Source organism: Fukomys damarensis, unplaced genomic scaffold (genome assembly GCF_012274545.1).
Source record: "Fukomys damarensis isolate Sample0158 unplaced genomic scaffold, DMR_v1.0_HiC HiC_scaffold_13, whole genome shotgun sequence".
In the NCBI taxonomy this organism is placed as follows: Eukaryota; Metazoa; Chordata; class Mammalia; order Rodentia; family Bathyergidae; genus Fukomys; species Fukomys damarensis.
Window position 1 is genome coordinate 33577517 of NW_022900925.1, and position 13015 is coordinate 33590531.

Consider the following 13015-nt stretch of genomic DNA (forward strand, 5'->3'; position numbering starts at 1 on the left):
AAAAAAAAAAAAAAAAAAAAAGCAAAAAACCCCCAAAAACAAACAAACAAAAAAAACAAGACAAGGCCAGGGATTTAGCTTAGTGGTTCTGCCGCCTGCTTTGAAAGCACATGGACTCAAGTTCGAGCCCCAGTACAAAAAAACAAAAACAAAAACAAAAAAACAAAAATACAAAACAATCCAAGACAAACAAGCAAAACCAACCCCAAATTGTCTCCTTGAGACTTTGATCAAAGTCCTTGCCATCTTTCATTCCACGACAATGGTGGCAGAAAACACAAACAAATGTAGAGTTGTTGGCCAGATATCAGCTACCCCAGTTGAATTTTCTCAAATGGATAAAATTAAAATATAACCCTGCCTCATGGTGGGCCTGCGAGATGACAGAGAGAGTGTCATCCCTGAGGCCGAGTCCTCCTCCTGTCCCTGTCACCTGTGGTGTGAGCGAGGGCCACTCAGCAACAAGGAAGCTGTCTTCTCTCTTCACTGTGGCAGGGAAATTCCTGCGAATTCCTGTCCTCTACTTCAAAGGGACTGCAGTATAAACAGCTCCAACCTATAAAAAGCCATAAACGATGCCTTGTACTGGACACTAAGAACACAAACCTACACGTGATCTAATGAACCTGGAAGCAGGAAACTGATTTTTAAAAATGTTTTTAAAAAATATTTTCTAATTTTGAAATCAATATAGAGGTTAGGTACATGTTTATGAACCCAGCATTTGGGAGGCCGAGGCAGGAGGATCACCCTGAGTTCAAGGCCAGCCTGGGCTACATAGTGAAACTCTGCCTCAAAAAAACAAAAACAAAAAATTAAAAAGTTATCACAGAGCCCAGGAAATTATGAAGATGGGACAAAGTCCTAAGTTCATTTTGTCCCATTTTCCCAAGGGTTATATCTTTTATGGCTCCAGATAATTGTGTCTTTATATAGTTTCAAAATCAGGAAATTGACATGGGCAGTGTGAATATCTTTCTATGTCATTTTAACTCATGCGTAAATTTGTGTACCTATGACAGAATTAAGATCCAAACTAACTGGGCATGGTGGCACAAACCTGTAGTCCCAGACCTCTGGGTGGCTGAGGCAGGAGTACTGAAAGCTCGAGCCCTTCCTGGGCAACACAGAAAGACTCTGTCTCAAAAATTTATCTTGTCAGTCTTTTTTTTTCCCCCAGTACCATGGATCAAACTCAGGACCTTGTACGTGCAAGGCAGGCACTGTGCCACTGAGCTAAATCCCTGGTCTTTGTCTCATAATTTAAAAAGAGCTGGGAATGTAGCTCAGTTGTTTGTTTTGCTTTTTGAGTCAGGGTCTCCTTTGAGACAGGGTCTCACTATGTAGTCCAGGCTGTCTTTGCACTCAAGGGGATCCTCCTGCCTCAGCCTCCCTAGTGGGAGGATTACAGATGTGCACCACCATGCCCAGCTAAGGCTCAGGGTTTAATCCCTAGCACTAAAAACAAAGCAAACTGTTCCACCTCTACAGATCTCCCTTCTCCAACATCAGCATTAACGAGTCTTCATTTCTGTCATTTTAAAGAGACTGAGTTTTAGAAAAGGATTTATATTTATTTATTTAGTGGAAGTGGGGATTGAAGCCTGGGGCCTTGTGCCACAAGCAGGTCACATTTCTTTCCTGGGTTCTTGTCTAGAAGACAGAGTTGGACAGCATCGACCTTCGGCTCACATTCCCATGGGATGGCGTGATCTCAAAATTCCGCAGAGATTCTGAGAAGGGAAATGAGGTTTTATGGTGAAATAAAATCAGGAAATTCTGTTTTAAATAATGATAAGGCAGCTGCTTTGTTATGAATTCTCCGCTTTTTATGCACTTGGAGGAATTGTTGAGTCTTCTAAGCGTGAGATGTTTGTACCACATTTCCCAAATTTGAACACAGAATACTACTTTTGCTGCTTTCAAAATATATATGCTATTTTTATTCATTTACTTTTGATTTTTTGAGACAAGGTCTCACTATGTAGCCCAGGCTGGCCTCAAACTCACAGAGATCCTCCTGCCTCAGCCTCCCCAGTGCTGGAATCCCAGGTGTGGACCACCACACCTGGCAGCCACCAGAAGCCAGGACAGGACATGGAATGGATTCTCCCCCAGAGAATCCATCAGGAAGCAAACTGGCAGCCTGCAAGCCTCCAGAGCGATGAGAAGAAATTTCTGTCATCTTATACCACCCAGCTTACAGTTGTTTGTTGCTGTGACCTTAAGAAACCAGAGTGCCCTGTGTCAAAAATCTGGGGGATTTTGAAGCAAGGAGGGGTCTGGTAAATTCCTGCCACCACCACACTCCTCCTACCCTGGGGCCTTTGTACATTACAGCAGCCCCTCGGCCCGGTGTCTCTCTAGAGTCACGCATGGGCCACAGACCCACGTGCACGGCTGTTGCGTGGATGTGGGGCGTTCGCTGTGGCCCCTGCCCTGGCCCTGGGACAGCACTGTTACTCAGAAAGAGGAAGGAGGAGAAGGACGAAAGAAAGAGAAGAGCACAGAAACTCCTTTTGGACTGAGGGTCTGGCATCCAGATGCCGCAGGGTGGTGCCTGAGGGAGTGTGGTCAAGAGAGGGCACCGACCAGAAAACTGTACGCACAGGCACACAGGGCTCAGAGTCGTGCCATGAAGAAAATGACACAGGGCAGTGTCAGAGGCACTGCTTTCTGTGGGGTGGTCAGGGAGGGCTTCCTGGGGGAGGTGACAGCTGAGCTGAAGTCTAGGTGATGAAAAGATGGCAGCCTTGTGAAGGCCCAATGGGACAGAGTGTGTGTGTGTGTGTGTGTGTGTGTGTGTGTGTGTGTGTGTGTGTGCTCTCAAGTCAAAAAGGCCCTGAAGCCCCTGAGCCATGCTAAGGCCTGGGGCAGTCAAGGCAGGATGTCGGCTCTCAGAGATGCAGTAAGAAGGGAGAAGTTGGGTGTAGTAGCACATGCCTATAGTCCCAGCACTTTGGGAGGCTGAGGCAGAAGGATCGCTAAGAATTCAAGGCCGGCCTGCATTGTTGTGAGGCCTTGTCTCAAAAAATAAAAATAAAAAGAGCTCCTTGAGCACATTTCCATGGGTGAGCTGCAGGGCCAGGGTGAGACTACAGCGGAGGTGGAAACTCACTGTGGGGTTGGGACAGCCCAGGCTACAGGGTGGTGGCTTGGCATTGATTGTGACCATGAAATGGCAAGAAGTGGACCGGTGTCTGTCTTGGAGGTGGGATGGGCAGGATGGTGGGGCGAGAAATCAGAACCCTGTGACACCATGGGGGTGGGTCCGTCTGGCTGGTGGTAGGTGGCGCCATCTGTCTACGGTGGCCTTTAGTGAGCTTCCTGTCCCTGGGACTAAACATCCGGAGCACACAAGTTAAAGGGGGTTTACTGAGGCTCACGGTTTCAGAGTCTTCAGTCCCTGGTCCCTGGCTACAGGGCAGAAGCGCGGAGGTGGAGGGGTCAGAGGAAGCTGCTCGCCTCCTGGTAGCTGGAAGGAGAGGTGGAAAGAGCTGGAGAGGAAGAGGCAGCGACCAAAGTCCCCGAGACCATGGCCCACGACACACCCAGAAACGTGCTCTACTAATGTCGGAGGCATCTCCGAGATCAGTCAAGTAGACGTGGATGGTGGCGATTAACCAGTCAGGAGGTGGGGAGGAGGTGGGTGACACGGAGGACGGTGACCGGAGCGGCGTGGTCTAGATAATGTGGGCCTTGGCGATGTGGCCAGAGGAGGCCGCGCTGGAGACTAGAGTCCAACCACACGGCTGTGCTGCTTTTCGAGCGAATGTCAGATTCTGGAACCTGGGTCTGCGGCTTTGCCAGGTGAGGTCAGTGGGAAGAGGACGGGGCCAAGGTGTTGGGCCGTGGGGCAGGGACTGTCAGGAAAGCTCAAAGACAGGGCCCTTGCGAGCACCACAAAGAGGCGCGGAGGTCTCAGGGTGGCCGTGGTGGAGCGGGGAGCTCACAGGCGGGGCGGAGGGGACAGGAAAGGCTTTTGGAGTGGAACAGCCTCCCAGGATCCTCTCAGCGCCCCCCAGCATCAGAGTCTGAGAGTTCTGACCCACCAGGGCTGGAGGTGCTGACCTCTTTATTGTGCCAGTAGAGAAAATGATGCCCGGAGGTGGTCCCCGCAGGAAGTAGTGTCGGAAGCCGGACTCCTGAATCTGAATCCCAGCCAGAGGGGAAGATAGATCCTAGCCACTGTCACCAGGGCCCCCACCTCGCCCAGCAGCAGCAGCTTGGTGTCCTCCCTCTATCCCAGAGCCCCCTTTGCTGTGCTGTCCATTACTCGGGGAGCCCCTGGGATAGGGTGTCCACCCGCAGGCCCGGGGCTCCCTTTCCACACCGCCCGTTCATTCGTTCATCCCGTTGTGTACTCGCTTTCCCTCCCTTCCTCCTTGCTCTCCGGCCTCCCTCTCGTCCATCTTTCATTAGCACCAGCTGGGTTTGAACTGCCCAACCGACCTCCCTCGCTGGGAAACTGCCCGCCCACCCACCGAGCAGCTCCGTTTCTCCCATTCCGCCTGCACGCAGGGCCCATCACGAGCCCCGCCCAGGCCCGGCACACACCTTCACGTGTCCCTCACACGTCTGGCAGGCGTCCTGGCCTCCTCATGTCCACTTACTGGCCTAGCCCCTGCACCACACACATCATGTGCGTTCAACATGTCTAGGCCCTTGTAGCCTCTTCCTTCCCAACTGAAAATCACCAACTGCCGTTCACAGGATAAATCTTCATAAACTTCTAAAGCGAGTATAAACAAATCCCAGTAAATAAATCTCTCAAAATGGCAAAAGCAACACTTACTCATTTAAAAAACAATGGCAAAGCCCATACAATCAAAAATTCTGGGCTGGGGACTTAGCTCAGTGGTTCTGCAACCCGCTTTGTAAGCGCAAGGTCCCAAGTTCAATCCCCAGTACAAAAAAAAAAAAATCTCCACTTGGGAGGCTGAAGCAGGAAGATCTCAAGTTTGAGGCCATCTTGGACCACATAGGGAGTTCAAGGCCACCTTGAGCTATACAGAAAGACTGTCTTAAAATAACAAAAATGCCCTTACAAGCCTGGCATGGTGGCGCACGCCTATAATCTCATCACTCAGGAGGCTGAGGCAGGAGGATCAATGTGAGCTCAAGGCCAGCCTGGACCCTGTTCCAGAAAGAAATGTAAAAAACTGCCCTTACAGGTGGTGCCCCATCTCATTCTCTGGTGCCAAACTGTTCTGGGTAACGAGCATCATTTGATTCATATCCTTTTAGATGTCATCTCTATATTTGGAAAGAAAACACAAGTATGTAAAATTAAAAATGCAGGGCCGGAGATTTAGTTCAGTGGCGCTGAGCCTGCCTTGTGAGCTCAATGTCCTGAGTTCAATCCCCAGTACTACAAAAAAACAAAACAACAACAACAAATTTACAAACTGAGGCTACTCTTCTGCCCCTTACTTTTTCTTGGGGACAGTAAATGATGCTGCAGCCTGAGATCTGTTGTCCAGATGTTAGAAAACAACAACGTGAGGAAGAGAAGGAGAAAAGTGGATCCCTAGGACCCAGCAAGGATCTGAAGGGAGAACTGAAGCCCCCAGGGCGAGCCCAGAGAGACCTCGACATGGCAAGCACCGCTTTCTCCCGGAGCCCTGACTCACTGGAGACGGGGAGCTTGAACCTGCAGAAGCACAGTGATTGCTGGCAACTGGAGAGCCTCCAAGGAGAAACACACAGTGGAACAGAGCAGTGGACACACCCAGGACTGCAGTGGCTGGTGAGTATTTGGGCTCAGGTGTCCCCAGGAGAGGGTGACTGACCAGTTGCCGTCTTGGAGAGGGGCCAACTGAGCCCAGAACTCAGAACACCGGCTTCATCTGGTGGCTCTCAGTGTCGGGGTGAAGCAGAACCAAATTCAAGCTGGCAAGAGGTGCACAGAATGTTACAGGCTGAACAAATCGGGTTCCAGCCTCACAGCCAGAAACCAGTCTGAACTTCAGTGGAACTAAAGGACAAGTTTGCTGGGATTGTCCACTACGCTGCTATAAATCCACAGCTGGTTTGCTGAGATTAATCAACGTGGATCTGGGCTCTGTATGCCCACTCTTTCTACCAGTGACAGCAGAGACATGCCGTAATGTGGACAATGTTTTCTTATTTTTTCTTGTTTTGTTTTTTGAGACAGCGTCTCACTTTGTAGTTCAGGCTGGCCTTGAATTTGTGGAGATGGTCCTGCCTCAGCCTGTCTCTTATTTTTTTCTTTTTTGTTCTGTTTTACTTTTGTTGATCGTTTGTTCTTGTTTTTATATGAGTGTGAACATTGTTTTTAGGTTTTTGTTGTTGTTCTGTTCTTGTTTTTATTTCTTCCTTCTCTCTTTGCCCCAGGAATTATATAACAACAAAAAAATTACAAAATGAGAGGACACTTAAGCAAGATGTAGCCCCAGGCTTTCAGCTCACCAAAGGCAAACCCAGGGAGTAATGAGGTGGAACAATTTGAAAGCCACCTACCTGGACTCTCTGAAGTGTTAACAGTGGAAGTAACAAAGCTGACAAATGAAGCTCTCGGGAAAAAATGAAAGCAGAAATAGATTCTCAGATAGCTACAGAGATGGTGACCAGAATGAAAGATGGGCTTAGTGACTCTAGAGCAGATGCAGATTAAAAAAAAAATAGAGGAGTTTAGGAAAATGATGGAATCCACAGGAACATCCAACATAGGGAAGTATAATGGAATCCACGAAAGAGCTTCAAATAGACAACCAGGAGATTCAAGTTCACGTCAAAAGTACATGCAGCAGAATAAGCCAATGTGAGGACAGAATCAGATATAACAGGCAGAATTGCAGTTAGTGATCATGAAAAGATTTCCCTCTCTCTTTATTGGTACCAGGAATCAAACTCAGGGCCTTGCACTTGCCAGGCTGGTGTTAGTCACTAAATTATATCCCCAGCCTAAGATTTCTTAAAAATAGCAAGGAACCATGAAAAATCAATCCAACAGCTGCCAGATGATGCAAAGATAAATAACAAGATTGATCAGTCAATGAAAAAATAGGAGGTAGTGCAAATGACAAAAAAACCCTGTTCAGAGCTGGGCATGGAGGTGCATGCCTCTAATCTCAGCATTTGGGAGGCAGGAGGATCACCATGAGTTTGAGACCAGTCTGAGCTACATAGTGAGTTCAAGGCCAGCTCGAACTACATAGCGAGACCCTGTCTTTAAAAAGCAAAAACGGGGCCGGGGATTTTAGCTCAGTGGTTCTGCTGCCTGCCTTGCAAATGCAAAGACCCAAGTTCGATCCCCAGTACCAAAACAAACAAACAAACAAACAAACAAAAACAAACAAACAAACAAAAAACCACCACCACACCAACAACAAAACCTGCTCACAGAAGTGATGCCAGAAAACTTCCCAAGCATGGAAAAAGAATTTGACGCAGTTAAGTGGGGCATATAGAATTCCACCTAGCCATGATCAAGAAAAATCTACATCAAAGCATAAAATGGTCAAGATTCCAAAAATTCAACCAAAGAGCAGAGTATTAAAAGCAGTTAGAGAAAAGAAACAAATCACCTACAAAGGAAAGCCCATCAGAATCGCAGCAGACTTCTCAACACACACACATTCTAGTCAAGGAGAGTTAGGAGTGAGGATTTCAAGCCCTAAAAGAAAACAACCTCCAGATTTTTGTACCCTGCAAAACTATCTTTCAAAATTGATGGAGAAATAAGCTATTTCCATAACCAAGAACACTTGAAGAAATTCATGACCACCACACCAGCACTCCAAAAGGTTCTGAAGGACATTCTACAAAGACAATGAGAACTATAGCTCCATGATCCCCAACAGAATGAATCCACCATGCAAGGCAAACAATTAAACAGGTGGGGGGAAGGAGAGCCAACAACGGGAAAATAACATGACAAGGATAATTCAATATATATCACTTATAACCATCAATATAAGTGGTCTCGATTCACCAATCAAAAGAAACAGACTGGCAGAATGGATCAAGAAGCAGGATCCAAAAATATGCTGTATATAAAAAACACATTCAATTTATTTATTTATTCATTTATTTTTGGTACCAGGGATTGAACTTGGGTCCTTGCACTTGCAAGGCAGGCCACTGAACCGCTGAGCTAAATCCCCCACCCGAAACACATTTAATTTAAAAAATTCATAAACTGAAAGTCAAAGGATGGGAAACAATACTCCATATGATAGGAACCTGGAGAAAAGCATGGGTAGCTAGTCTATAGACAAAGTGGATTTCATGCCAAGGCTGATTAAGAGAGACAAAGATGGTCACTACATCCTTTTTAAGAGAACAATCCAAGAAGAAGAGATAAAAAGCACTAATAGAGTTGTAATGGGGGACTTCAATACCCCACTGCCACAGACAGATCAACTAGACGAAAAATCAACAAATAAACACCAAAATTGAACCAAACTTTTGAACAAATGGACTTAGCAGATATCTACGGAGTGTTCCATCCCACAACATCAGAATACACATGATTCTCAGCTGCACTTGGGGCGTTCTCCAGAAGAGACCACACACCAGCTTACAGAACAGGCTTAAGTAAATGCAAAGGGTGGAAATTATCCCATGCATATTATCAGACCATACAGGATTGAAAATGGGAATCAGGGGCAAAAGATACCACAAAACTTCATAAACACATGGAAATTAAATAACACCCTCTTGAACAACCAATGAGTCACAGATGAAATTAAAGAAGAAATTAGACAGTTGCTATAATTACATGATAATGCCAGTACAACACACTAGAACTCATGGGATGCAATGAAAGCAGTCCTTGGAGGGAAATTTATAGCAGCGAATTCTCATATCAGAAAAATAGAGTAAGCTCAAGTAGACAACCTAATATTGAGGCTCAGTCTTTTAGAAAAACAAGAGCAACTCAAGCCCAAAGCTCATATGAGTGAGAAAATTACAAAGATCAGAGCAGAAATTAATGCAACGGAGACTAAGAAAACACAAAGAATCGAAGAGCTGGTTCTTTGGCTGGCCATTTAGCTCAGTGGCACGCCATGCCTGCCTTACAAGTGCAAGGTCCTGGGTTCGATCCCCTGTACTGGGAGAAAACAACAACAGACTCAAGAACAACAAAAGCCGAAGAGTGGGTTCTTTAAAAGATTAAATAAAATGACTAAATGTAGTATACCATATGAACAGAACCAAGGACAAAAACCCTATGATCATCTTTATTGTTGCAGAAAAAGCATTTGACAAAGTCCAATACCAGCTCATGATAAAAACTTACAGAAAATTGGAATATCGTCTTTATTTCAATCTGACAAAAGCCACTTATGGCAAACCAACAGCCAACATCATACTAAGTGAACAAAACCTGAAAGTTTTCACTCTAAAATCAGAACAAAATAAGGACGCCCACGGTTGCCACTCTCTTGTGGGTGTGGTACCGGGAATCAAACTCAGGACCTTGTGCTTGTGAGGCAGGTGGGGGCACCACTGGGCTAAATCCCTGGCCCCACCGCCCTTATTCAATATAGTTCTAGAAACATTAGCCGGAGCAATTAGACAAGGGAAAGAAACAAAAAGAATAAGGATAGGAAAGGAAGAAGTTAAATTATCATTATTGGTGGATGACATGATAATCTACATAGAAGGCCCCCAAAACTCCACCAAAAGACCTCTAGATTTAATAACCAAATTCAGTAGCATAGCTGCATGCCAAGTCAACACTTAAAATCGATAGCATTCCTATAACACAAATAACAAGCTCACTGAGAGAGAAATTAGGAAAACAACACCTTTCACAATAGCATCCAAAAAAAATATACTATCCAGGAATCAATCTAGTGAAGGAAATAAAAGACCTTTACATGGAAAACTACAGTGCTCTGAAAAGGAGATCGAAGAGGACATCAGAAAATGGAAAGACAGCCCTTGTTCTTGGGTAGGCAGAACCAATGTAGTGAAAATGGCCATACTTCCAAAAGTGTTGTACAGATTTATTGCAATTCCAATCAAAATGCCAATAGCACAGCTAAGCATGGTGGCACATGCCTATAATCCCAGCATTCAGAGGCTGAGGCAAGAGGATCGCATGGGCTACATAGTGAGTTCAAGGCCGGTCTGAGGGACATAGCAAGACCTTGTCTCAATCAAAAGCAAAACAAAACAAAATCTAAAACAAAACAAAACAAAAAAACCAAAAACTAATAGCATATCTCACAGAATTAGAGAAAATCCTAAAATTCATTTGGAGCCAGAAGAGACCTAGAAGAGCAAAAGCAATTCTTGGCAATGAAGGCAAGGCAGGGGGCATCACAATCCCTGACTCAAAATTATACAACAAAGCTACTGTGATAAAAACAGCACAGTACTGGGGAAAAAAAAAAAAAAAAACAGACCCAAGGATCAATGGAACAGATTAGAAGATGCAGAAACGACTCCGAAAGGAGCCAAACACCTCCACTGGAAGAAAGACGGCCTCTTTAATAAAAGCTGAAAAACTGGCTTTCGACATGCTGAAGATTGAAACTAGACCCATGTCCTTCACCATCACTAAACTAAAATAGAAGTGGATCGAAGAGCTAAATATTAAAACAGAAACATTAAATCTGCTGGAAATATACTAGGTAGAACTCTTGAAGATATTGGTGTAAGCAAAGATTTTATGAACAAAACCCTCATCACATAGGAAACATTACAAAGAATCAACCACTGGGATCTCAACTTATTAAAAACTTTTCCACAGCAAAAGAAACCACCAACAGAGTGAAGAGACAACCCAGTGTGGGGAAAAATATTTTGCCAGCTGTTCCTCAGACTAATATCTAAAATATATACATAACTCAAAAAAACCAGATCACCGTGAGTTCAAGGCCGGCTTGGGCTACATAGTAAGTTCAAGGCTAGCCTGAATTACATAATCAGACCCTGTCTCAAAAAAAAGTAGGCAGGTGTGGTGGTGCACGCCTGTAATCCCAGCACTTGGGAGGCTGAGGCAGGAGGGTTGCTGAGTCCAAGGCCAGCCTGGGCTACACAGTGAGGTCAGGGCCAGCCTGAACTACAAAGGGAGATCCTGCCTCAAAAAAAGAAAAGAAAAAGAGAAAGAAAACGCTGCTTCATCAGGATAGCACCTCCTCCAGGCAGGGGAAGAGAAGTCGGAGATTCTGTGCCACCTTCCATGTCACTCCCCAAAGCCAACAGAGTGGGCCCTTGCCAGCGGGGGCAATGCCAGCACAAATCCCCTCATGCGTCACTTTTGCTCCTCTGACCCACTCAGAAACCAGAAAACTTCCACTCGGTCTCCTCCCGCAGGCTCTGGTGCCCCATCTGGACAGCCCCGTGCCTGGCATCTTTGGTGATGCCTGTGCCAGTTTCCCAGCTTGCTCCTGCTGCCTGCCTGGCTCTTGTACCCACAAGAGCCCTGGAGGAGGCATCTGCCAGTGCCCAGGGCTGCTTCTGCCTCCAGTTCTCCTGGAGTGACAGTTGGTGTTGCTCTGCACCCATGCCTGGGGAGGAGGCTGGCGTATGGGATGCAGGGGAAGTCAGAGGTCAGAGCAGAGATGCCTGGTCATGCTGGAGCTTGAGACACATGCACTGGACTCTTCCTCTCTGTGGCCCAGGCAAGGCCCTCAGCTCCAAGTCCCAGGAAGTCCCCTGAGTCCTAGGCTAAGCCCTAGGAAGCCTCTCCCCCGCAGGATAATCTACCTCCCCTGAGGGACTCACTCCTGAAGGTGGCACCAACAGCAATTTCATGAGCCGGCAGGGCTGGAGATCTAAAAATGTCCCCCGGGTCACGTACCTGGAAGGGGACTGGATCGTGGCACATAGATGACAGGTTCATAGCTGACTTGCTGTTAGGAGGCCAGCCCTGGTTAGAGGCAGGTGGCTGTGCTATGACCTGGAAGGGTACACAGCCTTCTTGTTCCTGGCTCCTCCCTTCTATCTGCTTCCTGGACACCATGAGGTGAGCAGCTCCCCTTCGCTAGGCCCATCTGCCATGCAGTTTCTGGCCTGGAGTGGCTCACCGTGGACTGAACCCACAGAAACCGTAAAGTAAACCTTTCCTCCTTCAAGTTGCAGGTGTCAGGTACTTTATCCCGGGGACAGGAAAGGAACTAATACACATAGTGTGACAGTTGTGTGTTGTTTGAGCTCCCTATCACAAGACCACCGCTCCAGCCCATTTCTAGCTGGTTTGCACCCAGAGGCCTCACGGGACCTGGGAGCCAAAACCTGGGTACCCGGGCTGGTGGCCAACACACTCACAGCAGTCACGGTGGGCGACTTTGGCACGGTGACACCCCACCTCCCACACAGCCAGAGGCAGACTCAGCAACCCGCAGTGAAGATTTAGTGAGGACTTGCGTTGGGGGTTACAATGGGGTCTTCTCCATTGAGGTAGAGTTGGATGGTGGCTTAGAGCTGCCCAGTCAGTCCTCTGTGGGTAGAGAAAGCCTGCAGAATATCCCAGAGCTGGCTGTCCAGTCAGGACTTGTATACCTCCAGTGACGGGCCACTCTCTCCTCCACCGAGTAGCCCATACCAGTACAGGCATCGTCAGCAGCCAGACCTTTTCCTCAGGAGCCTTCGACTTGGAGGAAGAACAGACAGTGGCTTCAGTCCCGACCAGGGCAAGGGGGGTGGGTGGGGCTGGGAGGAACAGGAGTAGGAAGAGAAATAAGTTAAATCCAGGAGGGAGGAGCCACGGCAGGTGTCACCGGGCAGTCCGGGAGTCCCAGCCGTCCCTGGCTTGCTCCGGGAGTCACCGGGGAGGCGGCAGGCCAGAGGCCGGGTTGTCGATGGCCCTCTGTGTGCCAGCGTGGTCTTCAGGGTTGAGGCTGTAGGGAGGCGGGGGCTCCGTGGGAGGCAGAAACAGGGCGGGCTTCAGAACGACCTGCAGGGAAGAGGACCCCAGATCGTCCCAGGGCCTGGCCGCCAGCCCCCGCGCTGGCCCAGGCCTGTCACCCGCCAGCAGAGGGCACAACGGCGCTGGTGGCAGGGACTGGGATGGGCAGACTCACCTCGCTGTAGG

At 47.6% G+C, this 13015-nt stretch overlaps 1 protein-coding gene across 1 annotated transcript in view; it reads right to left on the reverse strand.

Moving 5' to 3' along the window:
- Window positions 1-1597: 1597 nt before the first annotated feature.
- Window positions 1598-13015, reverse strand: part of Tmem92 (transmembrane protein 92) — a 19752-nt gene continuing 8334 nt past the window's right edge. Inside the window, exons 4-6 of the mRNA XM_010620329.2 lie at window positions 13005-13008; window positions 11783-12877; window positions 1598-1733 (exon numbers count right to left, since the gene is read on the reverse strand). Coding sequence (XP_010618631.1) covers window positions 12746-12877; window positions 13005-13008 — 136 coding nt within the window. The 3' untranslated portion in view covers window positions 1598-1733; window positions 11783-12745. The remainder of the gene's footprint in view (window positions 1734-11782; window positions 12878-13004; window positions 13009-13015) is intronic.